Source organism: Gossypium raimondii, chromosome 12, assembly GCF_025698545.1.
Source record: "Gossypium raimondii isolate GPD5lz chromosome 12, ASM2569854v1, whole genome shotgun sequence".
NCBI lineage: Eukaryota > Viridiplantae > Streptophyta > Magnoliopsida > Malvales > Malvaceae > Gossypium > Gossypium raimondii.
The window spans coordinates 53,120,681-53,144,995 of NC_068576.1; the positions used below are offsets into that span (position 1 = coordinate 53,120,681).

Here is a 24,315-nt window from a genome sequence, read left to right on the forward strand (position 1 = left end):
ACTTAAAAAAAAAGTACTTTTTTATTGAAAAACACTTTTTGAAGAAAAGTTGTGCTAAACAAAAAATTTTTTTGCTGAAATGAGTGACTTTTCAAAAGTACTTTTACTCAGAAGCTGAAGATTTTAACTTTTTGTTTAGCCAAAAGCACATATGGGAGCATTATTACTTTTTTACTCCTCTATTTTTTTCTCCCATTTTTCATTAACTTTAAATTACAAATGCTAATGTTATATAATATGGGTTATATATTCAAATAACATTTTAAAATAAAGTCATTAATTAAAATTAAAAAAATTCTTAAAATAATACAAATCTGTTAATATTTGATTACAAATATTTAATGATTATATTTAAATATTTAAAATATACTTTATATATTCTAATTAAATTTTATAAATAATTAATATTAATTGCTTAAAATATTTAAAATTTATATTTCATATAATAAAATATTAACAATAAGTTATAATAAATTATGTTTTATATTCTTACTAAAATATCATAATATTAGGTAATTTAAACATTATTTAAATATAAATTTATTATTTTAAAATAACATGTTTAGAACAAATTTTATTTTTTGAAACCACTTTTTAAAATATGAGTTAAACGTTTTTAAGCGGATCCGACCCAGCCCATATTTTAATTTTCAACCATAACCACCAATTAAAATCGATCGTACCAATCGTCCCCTGAGATCGTCAAGTCCCTCTCTCCCGCATCTTTCAACCGCGGGCAATACCTAATAGTAGCTGTTTGCTTACTTTGATCTTTCCCCTGTGCAAATGGAGGCTGCGTTGGCAGAGCTAGAGAGAGTCCAGCTTCAAATCCTTCGGCGAATATCGAAGCTAGAGCTCTCTCACCTGCCTCAAAATGCTGAACCTATCCCTTCTTCATCCCCTCTCACTAACGGCGATGCTAGCTCCGATGTTGAAGCTTGCCTCTCTAATATTCTACGATCCAATGGCGTCAACGACTTCATTTTCAAGCGAGTCGCCTCCGATTACTACGACTGGCCTCTCGAGTCCCGCCGCGACGTTCTCGGCGCCGCCTCTGTTCATCATCTTTGCAAAAGCATCGTTTTGGTTTGTCATTCTACAATTTTACTTCGAACTGATAATCATCGATCAATTAGTTGCATTTTAGTACCTTTTTTTCTTAGTTAGCTACGAGTATGAGATAGTGAATCTGTGTGAATTTCTTTAGTTAGTTACCTTTTTTTTTTCCTTTAAGCAGTGAATCTAGACTCAAAATTTTTTAATTCATATGAAGTTTCAAGACTATCCATCTTAGTTATGTATAATAATAATGGATATATTGCTTACATTGAACTTACATAATTGAAGAAAGATTATTTGAAGTGGCGTAGCAGCAGATAGGAGAATGTGATTTTGGTTGTGTCAGAAGGTGAACAAGTTGGTTTGCTTTAGTTAAGGAGGTGAAATGCTTTGCAAATGCCTATTTGTCATCTTGGAAAAATGGTTGATATTGTGCGGCCGTAAAAGCTTGCATCACCAACTGGAGATGGGCTTTTTTGAGGTGATATGATTTATGGTCTTGCCCCTTCTACGTGTAGAAATTTAATGGTTTTGAGGAGAATATGTTGTTAGGATGATCAAATGCTTGAAGTTCTGATATGAACAGTGAAATATTGCCATTTTATGTTCCAGTTCCTTTTTTATTTTCTTTTCAAGTAATGCATTTTAGCATTCAAAGTCATATTTGTATGGAGTATAAAGAATATATTAGTACCTGTCTTGGTTTTTGCTTAGTTGGTCCATGTTTGAAGAGAAAGATTCTGTAGTAAGGGGTTTCATGTGGATTGTTGAAGATGCTTTTAAGAGTGGTTGGTTGTTAATGGAGTGTTAAAACACTAAGGGGGCATCTGGTTGAAGAAATGTAAGATTGCTTTGGGTAAATAGGATTATTGGAATGTAAGATTACTAGGTATATTAGATACCCTGCTTGGTTCATTTGGCTGGAATGTAGGATTTTGGTGTTTGATTGATGGAATGTAAGATTACCTAAAAGAAAGTTTTTTGCAAGTTCACTTCCTTTTACATTTGTAGTGTCAATTTTTCCATATAATTATAATAACTTACGAAGTTCATTTTTATTACACCTCAATTTTATCACATGAATTCAACCGAACAACCATTGAAACTTTTTTTGTTTTGAACAATTGAACCTAATTATGATAACTTATTTATATGGTTTATCAATTGTTTGTGTTCGAGAGTGTGGTTGCTTTTTTTATGAAAAGAGAAGTGAAACTAAAATTTTCTCAAATAGTTCTCATATAAAAGAGAGGTTTTTGTTTTTTTTATTAGACTTAAAATTTTATTTGGGAAAAAAAGGACGATGCCGATTTAAATAATAAAAACAAAAGGTAAATTTATCCAAAATTTCAGATTATGCTCGGAATCTAAGATAACTTGGGGGAAGAGGGGTATTGAGATTACACCCTATATTCAGGCATCTTGACGCTACTTGGAAAAGTGAGATTATGGGATGGTGGGGGTGTTTCGAATCCAAACAAGGTAATCTTAGTGTGATATTTGAGATTACGAGATGGAATGTTACATTACATGAACCAAATGCACCCTAAACTGCAAAGCATCCAGAGCATACTCGTGAATCAGGGGTAGTGGAGATACAGATGAAAATAAATATAGGCAGTCATACCTTCAAAATATGTGACACCCACCTACTTCCACTCCCATTTTTGTGGCGACTTTTCTTTTTCTAGTGCAAAAGACCATAAGTCTGATTTGCTCATTTTAATCTGTCAGGCTCCATACTAAGGCTGCTTTGCTTGCTCAGGTTAATACTCAAGCCCTGTCCAATGTAATTGATTGTAGTGATCGAAACAATTCAAAGTATTATGTTGTTGTAGTTCAGGTAACTTCCTTTTTCCCTATGTACCAACAAGATGCCCCATATAGAAAGGATCTTACGTTTGAACCCTTTAATATTTGCAGTATACTGCTAGATTCAACGCTGAAACTGTCAAAAATTTTCTCTACACACTCAACAATGGAAAGATATCAAAGAAGAAATTTAACTGTAAGTTTATTTATTTGTGAACTGTGATCCTCTTTATGATAAAAAAAAGACACCTACTCAAGGGTATTTCATTGAAATTATTATTAGATTATTCTAGCCATTCTGAAATGAGTTGTCTAAAAACCCAATACAAACATGTTACTGTAATGATGGTTCAAAGCACATATATGTAGCAGAGAGTAGATAAAACTTGGTCTGGTGTAAAGATCCTGGCATATCTGATTATAGTTTGTTTTAATATTATATTCTGGCAGGTTGGTGCCAGTACACATCATTCATGCATTAATACATGATGCCTTAAGTCTTGATTAAGCATTTTGTGTGGAAAGAGCTATGGATTCCTAATTTCGCTTATTTTCTTGTTAACCTAGTCATTCAGTTGCCTTATAATTTGCTAAGGATGAATCATATTATAAATCAATTGTCAGAGTCTCATGGACCTTCCTTTTATGTCTTTGTTGTCACCTTCTTTTTCTTTTTCATTATTTCAGTTTTGAAGAGCTAATGAATTTTTATTGCTAATAATGCATTCTTACTAGAGCTTTGTTTGCTTATATTTGGTAGCCTGCACTTTATGTCAGTGTAGACACAATCATAAGTAGTTGAAACCTGAAGCTGTTTGCGTCCCTCGCAGAAAAAAAATATTTATTTAAGCGGGGGCTGAAATTAGTTCATTTATCGTCATTTAACTAGTTTCAGCATCAACTGAATGATTAATTAAGAGAAAGCTAGGGAGTAATAAATTGCAAGTTATTACCAACTTACCGTTACATTTATGGTCTAAACATTAGTTCACTTACTGTTGTTTTAGAGGACTAGTTTCAGCATCATCTGAATGATTAATTGAGAGAGAACTAAGGAGTAATAAACTGCAAGCTGTGACCAATTCAACGTCACATTTTTGGCTTGTAGGCAAAAGCTGTTGACTAACATGGTGCAATGGTGCTTATGACTTTGCTAATGTTAATAACTATCTGGTGATCCTTATTTCTGATTCAACAGCAATAACTATTTGTTTGAATTTTGTTAAATCATCTATGAAGATGTATTCATAATCCAGCTTGTAAAGTTTTTGATTATTCTGTTGTATGGTCAAGTTGTTGATTAGTGTTTTCTTAATGCTGTCATCTTTTTCCCTTCATTTATGGGCTGAAGAAACCAATCAACTTTTCGTGCAATATTGGCTCCTATAATTCTCTTTATGGTTAGAAGATTTATTTAATGCTGGGATCTCCGAAATATTTAGTTAATTATTACATGTTTTGAATAATTCAGTGAGACTTGCTCCTGAGGAAACATCAATAAAGTTGACTGGCTATGAGCACAATGCAGTTACTTGCATCGGTATGCAAACTGACATTCCAGTAAGTGCTCTTTATGCAAACCTTTGTATGCTAGCTTTACATAACATCTAATGTATTGAATTTTGTTTTTTTATTTGTTTTTTATTAGTATATTGATTTTGTATTGCTTGTTTTTTCTACTTGGTATGCTGTTACTGTATAAATGAAATGTATTGGGAATTGTTCAATAAAGTATTTATGTTCAATTTGTAATATGGTATAATGAACAATAGAGAGGGAACAAGAGCAGAAGTTTCAAACAAAAATGTTGGTTCATTTTTCTTTTAGGAATCTAATTGTTTTGAGAGGCTTTTGTTGTGTAAAAATGTTCTTGGCACCTGTCTTTTAGACAGTAGCCCCCTTCGATCCCTGTCCTTCTGTAGGAAGAGCACATGGGGCCCTGAGGATTTAATTGCCTGGGTAGATATCCATCCTCATCATGCTTAGGACCAGTTTGGCTTGTTTATATACAAAATCGAACAAGTAAAATCAAGTACTTATTAAGTCTGTAACATGCATTTGAGTATAGCAACACATGAATTCCTTGTCCTTGAATTTGAATCTATCTGCCAGCTTTCTGGCTGGTCCACTGTTCCTAATGTCAGCTCAAATCATTTCCTGCCAGTCTGTCACATAGAAAATGCACTGTGGAGTTTATCAGCATATTCCTTTTGCATAAGACGACAGCTTGCATAAACTGTTAGAGATGGAAGCCTAAGATGCTTTGAAATTTTAGGTGCTAGAATGAAGTTTCTTTTCTTATCATGTAGGCTGTAGGGTATGTAACTTACCTGAAACTGACGAAGTTCATATAATACAAAAGTGACAGTCCACATAAGGGGTGGTTAGCAATCAGAATTGAGATACCATATTACAAATTTCATAAAGAAGCAAAAAGCCAAGTTTATTGTTTCTCATTGATGGTATTATCTGTGTGATTAGCTAAAATGCATGACTTCAGACATGGCCATGCATGCATACACCATGAAAGGCAGGAAGAAAGATTTCATGTTTTTCATCATACTCTTAGTAACGGGAAAATTGGAACTGATTGCAGGTAATTTTAGATGAAGCCATTGTAAAGCTTGATCCAGATTTCTTCTGGTTGGGTGGAGGCGAGGTTGATTTGAAGCTGGGAATCAGAACCTCTGAATTTATAAACTTTGTCAAACCTTTCATTGTCAGCTGCAGTGGTACCTAATTATCTACCATTGATTCCACAAACTAAATAAAAAGAAATTAAACTCAAGACAACTTACTAAAGACTTCAAGAAAATCCATTCACATGGGCATCCTATCCGGTCGAGAATGATGCTTTATCTTTTATTGGTTTGTTTTGGTTATCAAATTTTGGAAGTCAATTGCGCAATTGGAAATGTTAAGTCCTCCGGAGACAGCCATGTTCTTTGGTTATGTAGTAAGGTGGAATTGTTAGATAGGAATGAAAATTTGATTTCTTAGGGATCAGAGCCTGAAATTTCGGGAACATTTCTTTCATGGTAATGTGATGCATTTTAACCCGTTTTCAGATTGTTTTGCGAGATCAATTACTTGGCAATGGTGGCTCATGGTTCACAGATGGCCACGTTTTGCACAATTTTGGGCTTGGTTATTGAATTCTATACAGGGGACAGTACATTGCAGACTGTCGTCTGGACAGTTCAGAGTGGGCTCCACTTTATCGCGTTTAACATCCTCCTCCAACGCAACCTAAATAAACATGTAAGCCTCGGTTTTTAGTCATATTCTCTCAACATGTTTCAGCCATGTAAATGTGGAAAACTCGTGTTGGTTTGGATTATGTTTTATTTTTATGAAAAACAGATGCAGGAGTTTCGGGAGGTGAGAACACCTTTATCTCATCAGTCTGTACACGCGTAATCTTTGGATTAGATGTCAGTATATATAATAATATGTATGCGCACACGCTGGTTTGAGCTTCAGTCCAAATAACTCCTTTTCCTTGTTTAGGTTTAGGTCAGGTGAGTTAAAAATAACATTTATAGAAGAGATAAATCTAAAAATTACACGTGAATTTTGATGTGACATATGAGCCTTGAGTGGGTATAATTATATATGAAATTTTAATTGTGGTTCAAATGTATATGTAAAAATTTGATTTTGATACAAGTATACATATTTAAAGAAATAAATAAAACTATTTATGTATGTAACTTGTCAACATAAAATGATTTTATATTAATAATTATATTTTTGATTTGTGAAAAATGAATCAAATTAAAATTTTATGTACAAAATTAAATAAAATTTTAGTTTATATATAACATTGCATATTTGATTAAAATTCATACATAATTTTGATATTTATCTCTTTATAGAGATTATTAAAAAAATATTTTTGGTTGCAACGGTAATTTTATTCAAATCTGCTTGGGTTATTAAAATTGATCTCAAATTTGAATTATTGAATCTATTAGGTCGGATCAGACGGGTGGAGAATAGGCCATAAGATTATGGTCTAGACAACAGTAGCTTTAAATCACCACGTTCTGATAAGCCGTCTTCACAGCAAGGTTTTTGAACACATTTGGCAATTACAAGTGTCTTTTGCATAGTGTTTCAGTGGAGCTTGGACTTAACATATATATTTTAATTTTGACCATACGAAACGCCCTTGAACAGGTAGCCAAAAGATGGTAGTTTTAGGGGAGAAACCATAATAACTTTTTCTTGGTTCTCTTTTAAATGAAACTAGAAGCTGGTACGAAACAATTAACATTTTGGGTAATATTAACGAGTGTTGTCTAGTTTTTTTCATTATGAATAGGAGGTTTCCGATGGGGTTGTGAATAATCCATAACGTCGTCAATGTCCCCATCCACCATATCCTTTTCCTTGGAACCCACATCTTCCTCAGTGTCACCACCTGAATTTCCTAACATGGACCTTGACCTTCTTACTCTCTTCAATCCCTACCCAACTCAACATAAGCAATAAATAATCTCAGGAATATTAATCATACTAAAAAAAGCATGATCTATGACTTAATGTAAAACTGTTGTAGTTACCTCTACTTTTGCCATGCCGTGGAAATCAACCCCAGAAGACAAGATAATTTCATATCCTGCATGAACATATAAGCAAAATTGCTATTGCGCCATCATCATCATCAATAATATGAAACAGTGTTTAACACTAAACCTATAACTAAGGTCTATGATTACGCAACAACACGTTATATTTTAAGAACTTAGGTCACTGCTGAAATTTCCTTAGCGAAACCAAGTTGGACGACTTGTGAAAGGATAATGAACGGTGCAAAAAGCTTAAAGCAGTTCAAGTGTAGCATGAAATAATGATAGTCTTTTTCCAGTTTTTATTTTATTTCATAGCGTAAGTCAAAAGGATATGTCTCTCATATTTCCTGTTAAATAAGAAGATAAACTATTCCGAATACAAAAAGGACATCTTAGTTTGAAAAATAACCTGATGAAATAGCATTTTCAACAGCTTGTTTTGCCTTGAGAAGTAAGTTGCAAAGTGTTTGTTTCATATTATTTGCATCAGTCCCATTCTCTTGTTTTCTTATTCCGTGAACCCCATATTCTTGTGTTTGTACTTCCTTTGAGATTGAAGACTTCATCTCTAGTTGATCGTGGAGCTTCAACTTATTGACATCCTGGTTTTAACGAATATAAACTATAAGTCACACATATATACATATTTATCGTAATCACTATATATAAATATATTATGCGCTAACCTTGGCAAGAAAATCGGCATGATTGTCAATATCAGCAGCATAACCTAGACAACGAGCATTGCATGCATGCATAGGAAGACAAAGGAGAAAGAAGATAACACCTAGCGAATACATTTGTATATGATGAAACAACTTTGAGAAACAGAGAAAGATTGTATGTGGTCTGGGGGTGTGAGTTCAGTGTTAGGTTTTCCAGGTATTTGTACTGATAGAAGTTATCAAAGAGGGCGTATTAAATGCATGTTTTGTACTGAAATGAAATCCTTTCTTTAAGAGAACATGCAGGTGTTCGGATGATGAATCTTGAAAACCAAATTCAAGATATTAGGGGGCCTCCCTTTGTCCCTTACTTTTCCCCTTTTTAAATCACCTTAGGGGACGTATTCCAAATCAAGAAGGCAGGAATTATAGAGATGTACTCTCAAATATCACCATAAAATAATTTTTTTGACTGTCAAATAACTTTTCTTTAATAACAATTACGTGAACTAATTAAGTTTTTCGAATTTGTGAGAATTCTAAATAAGTAGAGGTCCTACCATGTGTTTGTGATGAGGAAGTCCACTCCTTGCCCCACCCTTAAAATGTATGGCAGAAATATTACCGCATGGCCTTGGATTATTTGTTTTTCAGTTTTCATACATAGTTTCTCTTATCGAAGGTGTGGAAGCAGTGTCGTTTATGACCAAGAAAGGGATATACAATGAAATGTTTTAATATATTTTAAACGATGAAATTACATACTTTTTGAATCGACTGATGGAATTAGATTTAGGATAATCACAAATTTAGTTGACCTTGTAAAGTTAGATTGGAGTAGCTATGTTCTTATCTTTTCATTCACGATCACAAACTTATAAAACTCCTCATGCATGGACGTGTATGAAACATGAACCTTGAGAATTAATGAAATTGAAGGAGTGATTTTCAGATCAGTTATGAGTAACATCCGTTTGTACGTTTATATATGAACAGGATGATGATTAGGACAATGAGTGTGTGTGTGTATATTAATGTATGGAACTCATACGCAAACAAACCAAATTCGTCAGGGATAAATTTAAGTCTAAATTTTGGGGGTCTTTTTTTGTCTGAATCAAACTGCATGGAACACATGGGACCGACAATGAAATGGAGGAAGCCAGGAAGGGTTAGAGGCCAATGGTTTGAAGACAAAGCTGCATGGCCAAACCGCCCTTTGCGTTTCCACAGGAGGGACAAGGAGGGTCAAGTTCCCCCACCATAGCGCCCGCATGCCACATGGCATTCACCGCATCTCCATGTGTGCTATTTACATATCTTATGCTGCCACGTCAGTCACTGGGCCCTTCACACGGACCACCTCAGCAAGTGCCCATGTCGATCCTATGGTCTCTTTCCTTTTGTTTCAGATTTTGTCTCTCTATGTCCATGGCATGTTGAATTAAGACATATTGGCTCGGAACACAGGGTGAGAAACATGAGCCTCACCAACTTACAGCGATGCATACACATCCGAATCCATTGCACCTTTGCATATAATGGGTCTCCAATTGGGACCCGAAGCTAAAACTCTGATGCAACTTGGTAGATGGTAGCTACAAGGGCGAGAGTTTGGTGGTTCAGATTCATGTGAACAGACTTATCAATTATTACATATGATAAAGAGTTTGATTTGATCCTAATATATAGGCAACCCCTGTTAAAGTAAAACATAGACTAATGACTCACCTGTTTGCTCAGTTATTTAGGCAGAGAGGAAAAGATTTAATTACATGCAAATCCTTGAGTTCATTAATGGTTGTCATTTACTGTGTAATAGACTTAAGATTTTGCCATCGGTTAAATTCTGTCATTAGTCCCTATATTATGTGTAAGTTGTGAATCGAATTCCTATACTTTAATTTGATCATTTTAAGTCCATATACTTTATGAATTTTAAAATTGTAATCCCCATCAAACAGTTAAATTCATTAAGTTATGTTATTTTCAAAATATGATGTGGCAACATATTGTTGTATATATAATGTCATATCAACTTAATATTTTCACATATTACTTATAAAAATTCAACTATAGATTTAAAGATTGTCGTTTACGTTAAAACTAAAATTTCAAAATTCAAAAATATAGAGACTAATAATGATATAATTCAAGAACATAGACTAAATCTACAACTTTAGGCATAGTACAAGACTAATAGTAAAGTTTAACCAAATGGATTTAACTACTACCATTTGGTTTGGATTGAAATTTTAAAATTTGAAAAGTGTAAGGACTAAAAATTGACCAAATTAAAGTATAGAGACTAAATTCACAACTTATCAGAGTACATGGACTAATAGCAGAATTTCAACGTGCTTCTCCGGAAGCAAAACGTAGAGGGAGAAACAGAGGAATATCCAATACCGGAGCCCAAGTTCAGAGCAAAACTGGCAGCAAACTTTTTGTGGGCTGCGTTAGAAATATGTTAAAAGCAAGGATCAAATGATGCTGAACCACATTTCAAAAACAAAACAAAAAAAGAGAGCCCAAATCTATCTTTATCCTTCTTCTCCGGTCCTCGTCTTTTACATGGAAATGATGGCACCAAAAGAAAATATATGAACCAATATCCCTTCTAGTAATGTCTATATCTTCCTGTTATCTGGATACGAATATATAAGACTTGGGAGGATTCATTTTGAGTGTCTTAATTATTCTACTTGACCAAATCTAATCATTTTCAGACCATTTTTTGTTGTTAGAGAAACAAACAAGGAGAAAAAGGCACTTAATCTTCATTTCAGAGGGAACAAATAGTATGCAACATCCACAAAACAATTTAGCAAAGGGGAAGAAAGAAAGGTCAAGCATGCAATGGAGGCAAAGGCAAATTTAGACCAAACCAACAAGCAAAAACCCAGCCGAAAGCAAAGCTTTGTCTCCTCCTTTTGTTACCACTTTGGTTATAAGAGTTTTGTTAAGCTAATGGATTTGCTGGTGAGTGGTGACCATTCCCCGACATACACCCAACTCATCATGCCCTATTTTTATCTACTAAAGCCATCCATCACTTTCTAGTCATTAGCAATAATTGGTTAATTAATTAGTTTTTCTTTTGGTCCCGAATGTGGTCATTCTCAACTTAATATGTATGGTAACAGTAATTGGTTAATTAATTAAACAGTAGGGTTGAATGCAACTTTATCTGGTTACCTTATTCAGGCTTAAAGCCAGTCCTGATATATCATTATCATAATGGTTAAAAAGCTGACCAAAGTTACATGAATTAAAATATTACTATAAACAAAAAGGCTTCAGCTTTACAGTTTGAAAGGTCATTAAAGATGGGTAACATAGATTTAAGCATTCCAATGAAAAATCCAAAATAATTTAAAGGCATACAAAAAAAGATCTTGAAAGTTTACTGGTCTATGATGTGAAAACTCCAGCAAGAAAAAAATCTGCTTTGTTATGGTCCTACTCTCCTACTCCTGCTCCTCTATCCTATATGATGATTGAATCTATTTGTTAAAACTCTTGAGATTTGGTCCTTGGTAGATTCAATTTTAGTCCTTGGTAGATTCATGAATTTCATTAAGGTGAATGAATGTCAATAACAACATCGTATGTATGTTCATGCTATTTATAGTTGCTTTTCTAAAGCCAGCAAGCAGAGAAAAATAAATAAAATCATTAAGATCTTCAATGGGGACTGGTAGACAACTTTAAAGATCTTATATTATAATCAAAATGTAAATTAGAAATGGGGGCAATGTGTGGGACTGGGGTCCTTCAATATTTGGCCTTGATGAGAGGGAAGAGACCTGGTGAAGTCATGTCTTCATAACAATCCTGAAAACAACGAGAGGAAAGGAAACCAATAAAAATAGGAAAAAAAAACCCATAAAAATACTGTTGTGGGGACAAAGAGGACTAGAGCTGTGTCACTTTCCAGTTCATAAGATGGAAGGAGAGAGGGTTTGGTTAGGCATCACATGGAGCTGGACATAAAATAAAAACCCTTCTTCACCCTGACAAACATGTCCATATCATGTTTTTCCTATAAATTTCAAAGAAGTTTTGTCCCCTCCTCCCTACACAAATTACCCTAAATCTTGTTTTGTTTAATAAGTGTGTAGACAAGGGAGCTTATCTTTTAGAGCAGTGCCTTGAATCCCAAATCCAACACTGCCAGTCATTGCGCTCTTACCTTTTAAGCTGAAAATATATGAAGGGTTTTTTTTGCAATAGATATTTTGTTCATTTTTAGCTGGCAAAGCAGATTGTAAGAAAAAGGGTCATAATCAAAATGGCTTGACTTTGACAATTGAAGTGTTCAATAAGGTGAGGGCCCTTCAATGTTCACAAGCCAATGATATGGGCTTGTAGTTGCAGAGATGTAAAACTACTGCAAAGAGCGAAGGAGACAGGCCCAGAAGAAAATACATCATAGGGGCAAATCAAAATTACCTAATCACTTGGATAAGTAATAAAGAGAAAAGATGTGGGTAATTGAGGGACAGTAAGAACATTAACTTTTTGGCTTTTTAATTTTTTTTACTTTTTACCTTCATTACATGTTACAACAAGGGGTCAGTCTGTCAGTGTAGGTGAAAAAACAAGTGTAAATCTTTCATTGATTTGGGTGCCCTGCCTTTAGCTCCACCTTAGCGGTCTGAAAAGTCCATTACAGAGATGTGCCTGCCACTGCCACTGTCACTGCCACAAGATTTTCATTTTTCATTTCACTGTTTTACGGATTAGTAGTAAGTAAATTTAATTACTAGGGCTTTATATTTATTTTTGGTAAAAAGAATAATTCTAACAACACTACATCAGTCATTAATCAAATCAAATCAAATATTCTTGATCCACTACCAACAAAATATATATAGAAAAAAGAAAAAGTGAATATAGATTGGATAGTTTACCTCAATGTTTCTGCCAAAGAGCAAAAAGCTACCTATATTTTCTATTCTGATAATACTAAAAAAAAGGAGGGACCTGTTGTGTAAATTACAGTAGAAGAGTGCCCCAAAGTCCAAAAGGTCAAGATCATTTGGAGTTTGCAGATTACCACTTACGTTATGAAATGTGCTGAGCTTTTAAGTATGGAATTAAGTAATTATGAGTTTAATCTATTTTATTATGTATTTATTATTTTTTAATAAGTATTACTTAAGCTACATACACAATCTGATTAAATCTGGGCAGGTAATTAACACTCTATTATCAGATAAATAATTATTCAAAAAAATAAAGAAAAAGCAAGCCAAAAAAGGAAAATATATGAAAGAGATGGAGAGATAGGAATACAGAGAGAGAAACGGGGAAGAGGAAGGGCACTTTATTCCTTTTTTTATGATACACGCATCCTTGGCAGAACAGCCAAGGGTACACAGTACTGCTACGACACAAGGGTAGAAGAGGACCAACAAGCAGCAGCTTCAGCCCATTAACTTCCCCCAAAAGAGAGGGAAAAAATAATTTCTTTGATGGAACTGAAAAATATGGATTGTTGGCAAGCCTGAGTAAGGGGGGGATAATAAGGATGGAGGTTAAGAGGGAGAAGGAACAAGGTGACGGATGACAAAAGGAGCTAGTTTGGTGAAATGGATCTTTTTTCTTTTCATTTTTTGGTCGAAGTTGGGGGAGATTGATTTTATGGGATGCAAAGAAAGGTTTTTTATGTTGCTGTTAGTAAAAATATTGTCTTTCTATTATCTCTGATTCTCCAAAAACTTAGCGTGTCTTTGTCTTTTCGTTTGTATTACAATACAAATGCACTTTGAGTTACAGGCTAAAGGGGCGGTGGAACTCCCGGGTTTTGCTTCGATTTGTCAACAAAACAAGTGGATAAAGCAACGAGAAGCTAATAGCTTTAACTTTGAAAACAGCTTTTACTACAACAACGAACCAGAACCAACTTCTGTTCTTCATTTAAGAAGAAGCCAAAGCCCACCCACATCAGCATCCACTCTCTCTTCTTCTTTTAACGGCGGAGCCACCGGTTCTGGAGGCGGAGTCAGTTCCACCGGAAATATCAACACCACGGCGGCCACCATAGCACCTCCTGAGACTACAGCTCCAAACAATAGCAAAGAAGAATGGGCCTCGGAGCTTCAACCTATCCCGAGTGAACTAGACCTTGTTCCAGGGCCTGGAGGCTCTCAGAGATGCAATAGCGGATTGGAAGATTGGGAGACTATGCTGTCTGAGTCAGCCGTGTCTCTGAATCAAGACCACTCGCTTCTGCGTTGGATTGCTGGTGAGGTGGATGACCCTTCCTTCGGTCTCAAGCAGCTGCTTCAAAGTGGGAGTAGTGGTCCTAATCAGGGTGTTGATTTTGAAGGCAATGCAGGGGTGGGGGCTGTTGATCAGGGTCCAGCGTCTGACCCAATTGGTAGCCTAATTTCTTCTGGTTCTGGCAATGGGATTTCAAATGCTGCTCTTAATTTGGGAGGTTTTCCTGGTTCTGGGTTTGTGCCGAATGCCAACAATGAGAATGAACCAAGTTGTTCTTCAGTTGAGCTTGTTAACAATAGCAAGGTTCTCGGTGCTACTGTTGGGTCCAATTGTAACATTCAAATTCCATTGTTTAGCTCTCCGGCTAGCAATTTTGGCCTTCCTGTTTCTTTGCCTATCCTTTATCAACAGCAGCATCAAGAAGAGAAACCTCGGATTTTCATTGGTCCGCAACAGCATCCCCAATATCCGAACTTTTTCCTGCCATTGGCTCAAGAACATCACCTCCTCCAGCCTTTACCACAGCGCCTCCATTCTGGTAACTTAGAACTTTCTTCTCAGATCCCAAAACTCCCCTTTGCTGATGCCGGGCATGAGTTGTTTACGAGAAAACAGCAACAGCATATGGGGTTTTCTCAGGGAGTCCAGTATGTTCCTCAGCAGCAGCCGCTGATGGTCGAAAAGAAGAGAGTGCTGGTCCCAGGAGAGGAGATGGCTCAGCCACAGCATCAGTACCAGTTACACCAGCAACAACAAGCCACATTGTTCGACCAGCTTTACAAGGCTGCTGAGTTGGTAGGGACTGGGAATTTTTCACACGCGCAATTGATATTGGCGCGGCTCAATCAACAGGTCTCCCCTGTAGGTATGCCCCTCCAAAGGGCTGCTTTCTACTTCAAGGAGGCTTTACAAGTACTTCTCCTCATGAATAACCCAGTCTCTCCCCCGCCTCCAAGGAGCCCCACCGCTTTCGATGTTATCTTCAAAATGGGGGCTTACAAGGTCTTCTCTGAAGTTTCTCCGCTCATCCAATTCGTCAATTTTACTTGCAATCAGGCTCTCCTTGAAGCTCTTGATGATACTGATCGGATTCACATTGTGGACTTTGATATTGGTTTTGGTGCTCAATGGGCTTCCTTTATGCAGGAGCTTCCCATGAGGAGTAGAGGAGCTCCCTCATTGAGAATTACTGCCTTTGCCTCCCCTTCAATGCACCATTCTATTGAGCTTGGGCTTATGCGTGATATTCTTATGCAATTTGCTAATGAAATTGGTCTAAGTTTTGAGCTTGAGGTGGTTAATTTCGATTCTTTAGATCAGAACCCTCATTCTTTGCCAATGTTTCAATCAAATGGAAATGAGGCAATTGCTGTGAATTTCCCTGTTTGGTCTTGTTCGAATCGGCCCTCTGCTTTGCCCCATCTTATGCGCTTTGTGAAGCAGCTTTCACCAAAAATTGTGGTGTCTTTAGACCAAGGGTGTGATAGAAATGATCTGACATTCCCACAACATGTGATCCATGCCTTTCAGTCATATACAAACCTATTAGAGTCACTTGATGCTGGTAATGCGACATCCGATGCTGTGAACAAGATTGAGAGGTTCCTTTTTGTACCAAGGATTGAAAGCAGCGTGCTGGGGCGTCTGCAAACACCTGAGAAGATGCCTCTTTGGAGCACACTTTTTTCCTCAGCTGGATTCACCTCTGTAACATTCAGTAACTTCACTGAAAATCAGGCAGATTGTGTGGTGAAGAGAGCTCAAGTGAGGGGATTTCATGTTGAGAAGCGCCAGGCTTCACTTGTTCTTTGCTGGCAGCAAAGGAATCTTATCTCAGCTTCAGCTTGGAGGTGCTGAGTAGCAAACTCAGACAGGCAGGGGAGGTTGGTTTATTTTAGTATCTCACAATCTATCAGACTCTATCTGGAAGAATTAATTAAGCCAATAATCAGTAAATTCTTCAGCTTTTATGACTTAATACTCATTCATTGTGGTATTTGTGAGTCCCCTCTACTTGTTTGTCTAATGTAGATGCAATTCCCGGTAGAAGAAAACATTTGACTGCAAAACTCTAGTATGTGCCTTTTGTTTTGGACATATTGATGTTGCTGCTATGGTATTCTGGTTTCCTTTGTTTGTTTTTTTTCTGGTGAGAAGCTGATTCATTTCCTGGTTAAGGTGGTGACAGTTGTTGTATATTTGACAACAACCACTTCTGAAATTGCAAATACAACTTACTGGAATTTCGTTTTATATTTATGGGGCGCTGTTCAGAAGTTCTCAAATAATGTTTATGATGCTTGAATCCTAATTCCTTCTTTTCTACCTTGTTGCAAATTATGCATACTTTCTTGTTTATAATTAGAGTACTTATTTTTGTTGAAAAGGTGATAATATGGAAGTGGTGCTAAAGCAAGCACAGAATCAGGAAAATTTGTCCAAGGGGGGGGTGCCCTTGGCCTTTAACTACTCTCAGAATAAACCACACCCCCTTATTGTTCCAACATTTATGAGTAGAAAAGATTTCTTGTGGGGACATGGTGGTTCCTTATCTAGGTGCTTTACAAGCTGCCTCATTGAAATGCCTATCTCTTGCTTTGGATCCTCAGTCAACCATTACCGCCTTCATTAATGTGTAGTTATAATCTAGTTTAGATTTGAGAATTAGGAATATCAGACAAAGGCATCCCTAGATTCTCTATTCTTTGATATCATTTGCAGGATCACCATTATTAGAGCTACCACTTTTGCTTAAATCTTATCCTAATCTTCATTTTGGTAAAAAAAAGGTGATCTTTCTCCAATTCTAAAAAAGTATTTGATCTTGTCAGATTCTTGGTTTGTTAAAGAGGTAGTTAATTCAGGCTTTCGGGGGTAGTTAAATGATCTTTAGGTCCAACCTTGAGTTCTTTCCAACCATCTCCATGAAAGCTCCTTACTTGATTGTTTCCCCTAAGAAAGAACCTAAACAAGAAACAACCCTTGATAGGCTGCAATCTTGGATAGAATACAATAAACACAAAGACACCTAAGATTAACTATATTTGGTCGAATTTTGTTAAAAAATCATGCTTGCCGCCTACCTGCGAAATAACATATGGTTGTGGTGAGTACTTGTATCTTTTGTCGCGCTGTCTTGCATGTATTTCATCAAAACGTAAGGCCATTTTCTTAGTTTTCTTTAGTGAGTACTGCATGTTGTTTGGAGATAATTATTTTAGGTTTGGAGATTTAGAATAATGTTGGTATTAATATATATACATACATACAAATACTTGTCTTTTAGTACATTGAATTCGGTGTACCATTTCTTTTCTTTTGATTAGTTATTGGACACCTACTAATCTTGGTCACATGGGATCATGTTTGATTGCTTGGTTATCTTCTTTTTCATTGTGGAGGCGTCTACTTTAGTCGTTTTTATTAATATGAAGTGGTTTAAACTGTAAATTAAAAACTGTTGGAGATAACTAGTTTCAGAACATGCTGAGTACGGATGGCGACAAAGATTAACCATAGCTCATAAACTATAAATCCTTGCCTATTATTTCCTCTAAAAATGAATATAAAAAATGTAAAACTTTGTTTTCATTGAGAAGGAAGTCGTAGGCTAGCAAATACCATCGATGACCGACACTTTTATTTTATTCCTGCCCGATGTCCCTGGGTTATGTAGTTCCAGTAAGCGGACACTAATATCTATTATTATTATTGAAAGGATACTAGAAAACAAGTGCCAGGACCTGGAGTAATCTGGCCCAATCAAGGTGTAAGAGAAATGACAGCTAGCTGTGAACCACTTGAGGTGGGTGCGGCGCTGGTCCAGCCCAGATGATTCAAGTCGACTATAGCCTCCTCGGCTTCACTTGTTTCACAGCTCCATGTGATGAGCTCTTACAATAATGTCCAACGCTGCGTTTTCAGTATAGAGCATGTAGCACGGTAAGATGAAAAGGACTTGAGATTTTTAAGGTCCCTTTTTAGCCTTGGCTTGGCCCTTGCAGTGCAGTTGTGGTCCTCTTCGGTTCAAATAAAAATCATGCCACGTGTATGGATGGTAAAAGCTACTATTACTGTATGAGAATGTGAATATGAATATAACACATGTTACATGATATGCCCATTTCTCTCCTCTCCTGTTATCAGGAAGAAAGCAAGGTATCTTCACATTCGGTTATAGGCCCATGCCAATACGCCACCTTGTGAATTAAGAAATGGGTTCTGTTTAAATCAAAATCACCCGACCAAACCAAATTAGAAACGGATATTTAGATTTGCGTTGAATTTTTGAGTCCTAATTGGCCACAAGCCAGACTTAGTTTGCCTATTGCTCCTCCCAATTTCTAGCCTTAAGTACCTACATTCTTTATGTTGTATTATATATTTATTGGCCAAAATAGGTTGATTAGATGCGGATGTGCTTCCCAAAATCATTTAATTACGATCTTAAAGGCAAATAAAGGCCTCTTTTTATAACTACATTTGTTGTACCACTTCACATTCTAAACATTAGTCAATGCTAGTTGCCCATGTCAACAATACTATATATGTCTATAACATGTATGCTAGTTGCTCAAGAAATTTGAGAGAAAAATAACCAAATTTAGTGGCACGTATTCTTGATTATCAACAGCGGGCATTGCAGGATTGTGAACAATCCACGTGCAAGGCACTAGTGAAGCTCAAAAGTTGTCTTTGATTGTTGCAGATCCTTTCCTACGATCAAGTGATGGACGACAGACAGAGCAGTTAAAGGTAGAAGCATGTTTTGGTGGGTAGTTTTTAGTTATTTCAAGTGGGGGAAGTGCTTTTGTCATCAACAAGTCTCCTACGAGTGAGGGATATGGTTTGTACAAAACATATATATATAGATGCTTTTTATGAGACATAAAACCAGCTTTTGTCTCTCCTAAACTTCAATCATGTTGGCCAACTAAAGCAATGTTGAGTGGGTTGGCACTTGGCACCCGTCAAATCCTATATATTTTTTAGACCATCTTTGTTTCGGGTTTTGCTTTGCCATCTCCGGTGTAATAGAGGTGCTTGAGTTCAGGTACATCAACTGCTAAAACTCTCGAATCTTCATCTACTAAAACTAGAAAAAATTATTTTTCCGAGCGTACATTTGTTTATTTAATGATTATGGTCTCTAAATTATTTATGTTATTTTTTTATTTGTCTCGTTTTTAGTATATACATTATTCCATCATTATAGTTTCTGATTTAAAAAGTTTATGGTGTTAAAAAAAGATACCCACTCAACGGATGTTAATGTGTCGTATATTTAGCTTTTTCATATGTCATCAATGACATAACCATTGATTGATAACATGATTGTTGACCGTTAATTAGTGATGATCAACATTGATCGAATGTTGATCAAGATAAATAAATGTCAATTTCATTCAAATCTGGATAAATAGTTTATTCAGGTTCATATTGAACGTAGTTAACAATATTATAAAAATATTAAAAATTGTCAAATTTATTCAATAAATAAATAATATTAAAATACATGTCTATAATGAACCTAAACAAATGGACATCAACGTTTATTCAAATTTAAACAATTATTTGTTTAAATTCATTTAAATATGAAAAAAATCAAATTTTATAAAAATTATTAAAAAAAATTATAAATCATAAAGAATCATTAAAATATCTCAGAAAAATCAATTGATTTTGTCAAAATCAATTGTCCAAAGGCTTGGTAGCTGGTGAGCTCGATCCAACAAAGGATGGGCTTCGACCAAAGTTTTTTTTAGTTTAATCTAGTTCGAATTCAATTTAAATAATAAAAATTATTTTTAAATTGTAATTCAATTATAAAATATATAAATATTAATTTTAAAACATATTTTTAATTTTTAAATATTTTGATTAATGAAACAAGTTTTTTGGTCGGACTAAACTAGCCTAAAAATGAATCCAGGCTTAAATTTCTTTTTGAAATTAGGTTGCAACCAACTCATGAATAGTAAATGAGATAAGCAGTTATATTAAGAAGTAGATGGGAACACAAATGTGAATACATATATATTAGTCCACCATGGTGCGTGACATTTTTTTATAAATTTTATGATTTTTAAATATTTATTTATAAAGTTTATAGTTTGGTAAATAGAACATTCATTTACTTAGGTCATGTCATTAATTAATAGCCATGTGGTAAATAACATGAAAAAGTCAAACTAGTGACACGTCTTTATTGTGGGCCACCTACATTTTAGTTGTTAACTTTTAAACTTCAAAACTTAGATTTATATTTAATATCTGTATAAATTGTAAGTGTAAAAAGTATGGATTTTTAAATTCATAAATTTCTCAAAATTTCAAATTCCTAAATAAACATCCTACAAATTCTTAGATTTGATAAATAATAAATATTATATTTTTAATTATTATTACTTAATATGCATAGTTTTCTAAATCTAAATTAAAATTTAAAATCCAATTTTTCAAAGGCTAAAAGTTAAATCCATCTACCCTTTATTGCCTGACAGTGCTGCAATAATATCAGTGCCGATTTCCTTAATCTATACTTCCATCGTCTTGTTCCTCACAATTTGCATGCATGCGATGATTATCATCTGATTAAGGTCAACCCTGGAAATTTTTATTACTGGAGGTCTTTTTCATGGATTTCGAACATTTAGTTATATAGTTAGCGACAGTTTTGTTCCATCTAAAGCTAGTATTTTCTCATCTTATAATATTCCAAAATCCTTTTGCTTTTCCCAACCCTACATATACCCTGCTGTCAAGTATCCACTCAAACATCATCACAAAATATCCACACAAACCCTTGAAACCTTTTCTAATTAAATTGCCACTGAAAGTTGAGTGCTGGAGATGAAATTCCATTTCCAAGTCTCACATCTTCAACAGTCTATCGACATGATGAGGGTTTGGCTTTTATATATATATATATATAATTAACCTTAAAATATTAAACAATTTTGGAACGACTTCAACGAAAAATTATATAAGAAAATTACCCGTTTGTTATATAGGAATCGGTGTCGCCTGATCAACCAATAGTACTACCTCCTTTTTTCCCTAATCATTAGCGTGTAAAAAGAAGAATTCTTTTTGTGCCGACACCCGTATGTATTTTTCGAAATACTCGTAAAAATTACAGAGGAGAAAAAATATATTTTAATGGGTGTCTCCGTTCTGTTAGGCGACACCTGTCAAAATTTTTTTAAAAATATTCTGATAGTGATAAAAGAATAAAAAAAATTTTGTGCCGTCGCCGTGTCAGCGGCACTGATAGCTATCAGGGAAAGAATTTTTTAAATGGTGTCATTGATCTGTCAGGCGGCATCGGTGATTTCTTTTTTAATATTATTTTAATTGGTACTGCCACACTGTCAAGTGACACTTGTGACAGATTGTTAAAAATAATAATAATGGGTGTCGTCTGTTGACAAATTATTAGAAAAAAAATTAATAGCTGGTGTCAATGTGTCAAGCAGCATGTCGCCACCAGTGTTTTTTTTTAAAAAGAATAGTTGTGAAGAGAAAAAAAGAGACTGAAAAAAAATTATTAGTGTTGCCGTTGACATGTTAGGTCTAGTTACATTAACAATGGATTCAAATATGATGATCCCTGCTATCATTTTAAGTTGTATGATAATAATACTAACTATAGTTGAAATAATCACATGATATAGTGGCGGTCACGTTCCCACCATATTCTATTTTTTTTCTTTCAGTGTTTTTTCCAATTGTTTTATTTTTTTCACTCTACCCTTCCTTTCATGCACTACTTTAATAACTACAATTGCTGTCGTCCCAAGTGATGTTTTGGCTTTTCTCCACCATCATAGTCACTCCCCCTCTAAAAGTCTTCTTGCCCCCACATCCATCTAACATAGGTTTTGGACAATGAGATTAAGGATACTACTTTGATGGAGAAAAATAATAAATTGATTAAACCCCTTTTTCCCAATGATTATAATCTTAAACTATGTATGAGGTTTATAAAGCATCATATTCTGGTGGCATTAAACTTTACTGCATAACTACCATCAACTGATAAGGCTTTCCTTGTGCAGGTTTGAACAGTATACTTGAACCCATACCTGCATAACTATTGTTAATTGGGAGCCCGGGTTGTAATGCAACATCTTCTAAGGTGATGGTGCACTCCTCACACAGCAAATTAAATTTGTGGGTCTCCGAGCACCACCGCATTACTGTGAACTCAAACATACCTTAAAATTATCACAATTTCCCCCTAAAACACCAACACAAATAAATCTTGCTCCCCTAATTTTGAACACCGAACACAAAAGAAAAAACATTTTTTTTCTATTTTCCCCCTTTTTATTGAACATTTATATTTTTTCCCCACTACTACTAACCACAATTTTTTCTTTCTTTTTTTCTTCTCTTAAGCAAAAAAAATTCAACAAATAACCAAACACTTCAACATATATAGATTTTGCACCGGGGATGGGGTATATATAGTGGGTGGTGCCGCTTGATAGCGTGATGACACCAATTAATTAAAAAAAAATCATCGGTGCCGCCAGACACACCGACGACACCCATTAAAAAAAATTCCCTTGATAACCACACCGATGCCGTCTAACATGGCGATGACACCAATTTTTTTTTATTTTTTTCTCACTAAAAAAATATCTATTTTTAATAATTTGACCGCGCCTAATAGGCCGACAACACACATTAAATTTTTTTTTTCTTTTTTCCTATTGTGGATACTCGTATTTTTTACAAGTATTTCAAAAAATACATACGAGTGTTGCCTGACATAGTGGCGACACCAATTTTGTTTTTATAAACTGGTGATTAGGTAATTATTAGGGGGAAAAGGAGGTGATGTCGCCAGTTAGTCAAATGACATCGACTTTCACCGGAACAAATGGGTTATTTTTGTGTATATATATTTTTTCAGATCATTTTCAAAATTATTTAATATTTTAAGGTTATTTTTATAAAAAAAAATTGAGAGTTTAATGCCATCACTTAAAAAAAAAAAGTTGCTCCTATCCCGTCTTACAAAAAAAAACCCAGAAAACTTAATATTACTGCCTTGCCCAAATAGAGGAAAACCGAATTAAACTAAAGAAAGAAAGCCCATTTCCCCCATTGCTTTCGCCACACACTGTCGGTTCCTCTTTAGTTGGAGTGAGCCACTGGTAAAGTCCAGTGGACTGCATGACCTCTTCTATCCCTTTTTCCACGATTTCTTGAATCTTATGATGGTATTAAGCATTTAACACGTGCGTCTCTTTAATAATGTACATTATTATGGTAATAATACACATTTTAGCATTACAATGGATTTTAATTTTTTAAATGTGTTTAATTAATAGAGTGTAATTTTATTATAATTTTTATACCATATATTAGTAGTTTAAATTTTAATTATACAATTTTAATTTATAAAAATTATTAATAATAATTGAGAAAAAAATTTAAACAAAGTTAAAATCAAATCATCAAATATTACATATGTTAATCCAAAAAATTACTCAACAATACTATTACTAATAAAATGAAAAAAAAGAATAATCATAACATGTAACACCCCCAACCCGTATCCCTCGCCGGAACCGGGTTATGGAGTATTACCGGAGATTACAGATCAAACAAACAGAAATCTCAAACATTTTATATCATCAAAACAAGTCATCAAGCATTGTTTTAATTCAAATTATAAACTCTCAAAAATAGATCTTATAACTTTATTTACAATCAAACCACAAAATAACTAATATTTAGATACTCTAGGTAAATGCCGACACAAAGAAATAAACATCACCATATTTGAGTTCGGGATCATTGTTGGATGCTGAATCAGCGATCAAAATTAAGTACTTAACATGCGCACGGAAAACAAAACCGTACGCTGAGTAAAAACTCAGTGGTATTTCTATAATCCGAATATTTAAAAATAAAACAATAAAATATGTATAATAAAATGTTAAGCACAATTGAAC

General features: G+C 34.7%; 3 protein-coding genes across 5 annotated transcripts; 2 read left to right on the forward strand and 1 right to left on the reverse strand.

Moving 5' to 3' along the window:
* The first annotated feature begins 653 nt into the window (after positions 1 to 653).
* LOC105765137 (hypothetical protein) lies at positions 654 to 6,353 on the forward strand. Of its 3 annotated transcripts, XR_008192085.1 has the most exons (6): positions 656 to 1,086; positions 2,825 to 2,902; positions 2,983 to 3,067; positions 4,343 to 4,431; positions 5,468 to 6,132; positions 6,235 to 6,353. XR_008192085.1 is itself a non-coding variant. In XM_012584088.2 (5 exons), the coding sequence occupies exons 1-5, from the start codon at positions 787 to 789 to the stop codon at positions 5,609 to 5,611; spliced, it is 696 nt and encodes a 231-aa protein (XP_012439542.1). In that variant the 5' UTR covers positions 656 to 786; the 3' UTR covers positions 5,612 to 6,353. The 3 variants fall into 3 exon arrangements, 2 of the variants coding, with proteins under 2 accessions (XP_052481745.1, XP_012439542.1); XM_012584088.2 differs by having other exon boundaries at positions 5,468 to 6,353; XM_052625785.1 differs by lacking the exon at positions 2,825 to 2,902 and having other exon boundaries at positions 654 to 1,086; positions 5,468 to 6,353.
* A 565-nt stretch (positions 6,354 to 6,918) lies between these two features.
* Positions 6,919 to 8,479, reverse strand: LOC105765138 (hypothetical protein). Its single transcript, XM_012584089.2, has 4 exons — positions 8,135 to 8,479; positions 7,858 to 8,050; positions 7,440 to 7,495; positions 6,919 to 7,343 (listed from the first exon to the last, which is right to left on the reverse strand). The coding sequence occupies exons 1-4, from the start codon at positions 8,246 to 8,248 to the stop codon at positions 7,176 to 7,178; spliced, it is 531 nt and encodes a 176-aa protein (XP_012439543.1). The 5' UTR covers positions 8,249 to 8,479; the 3' UTR covers positions 6,919 to 7,175.
* Positions 8,480 to 13,362: 4,883 nt separating this feature from the next.
* On the forward strand, positions 13,363 to 16,597 carry LOC105765139 (scarecrow-like protein 22). Its single transcript, XM_052625144.1, has 2 exons — positions 13,363 to 13,779; positions 13,898 to 16,597. The coding sequence occupies exons 1-2, from the start codon at positions 13,768 to 13,770 to the stop codon at positions 16,199 to 16,201; spliced, it is 2,316 nt and encodes a 771-aa protein (XP_052481104.1). The 5' UTR covers positions 13,363 to 13,767; the 3' UTR covers positions 16,202 to 16,597.
* The last annotated feature ends 7,718 nt before the right edge of the window (positions 16,598 to 24,315 follow it).

Coding starts and splice junctions, on each gene's coding strand:
- LOC105765137 (XM_012584088.2), top strand. CDS start 787: ATGGAGGCTGCGTTGGCAGAGCTAGAGAGAGTCCAGCTTCAAATCCTT. Junction 3,068..4,342: donor ATCAAAGAAGAAATTTAACT/GTAAGTTTATTT, acceptor TGAATAATTCAG/TGAGACTTGCTCCTGAGGAA. Junction 4,432..5,467: donor GTATGCAAACTGACATTCCA/GTAAGTGCTCTT, acceptor AACTGATTGCAG/GTAATTTTAGATGAAGCCAT.
- LOC105765138 (XM_012584089.2), bottom strand. CDS start 8,248: ATGTATTCGCTAGGTGTTATCTTCTTTCTCCTTTGTCTTCCTATGCAT. Junction 8,051..8,134: donor ATGCCGATTTTCTTGCCAAG/GTTAGCGCATAA, acceptor CGTTAAAACCAG/GATGTCAATAAGTTGAAGCT. Junction 7,496..7,857: donor TGAAAATGCTATTTCATCAG/GTTATTTTTCAA, acceptor ATGTTCATGCAG/GATATGAAATTATCTTGTCT.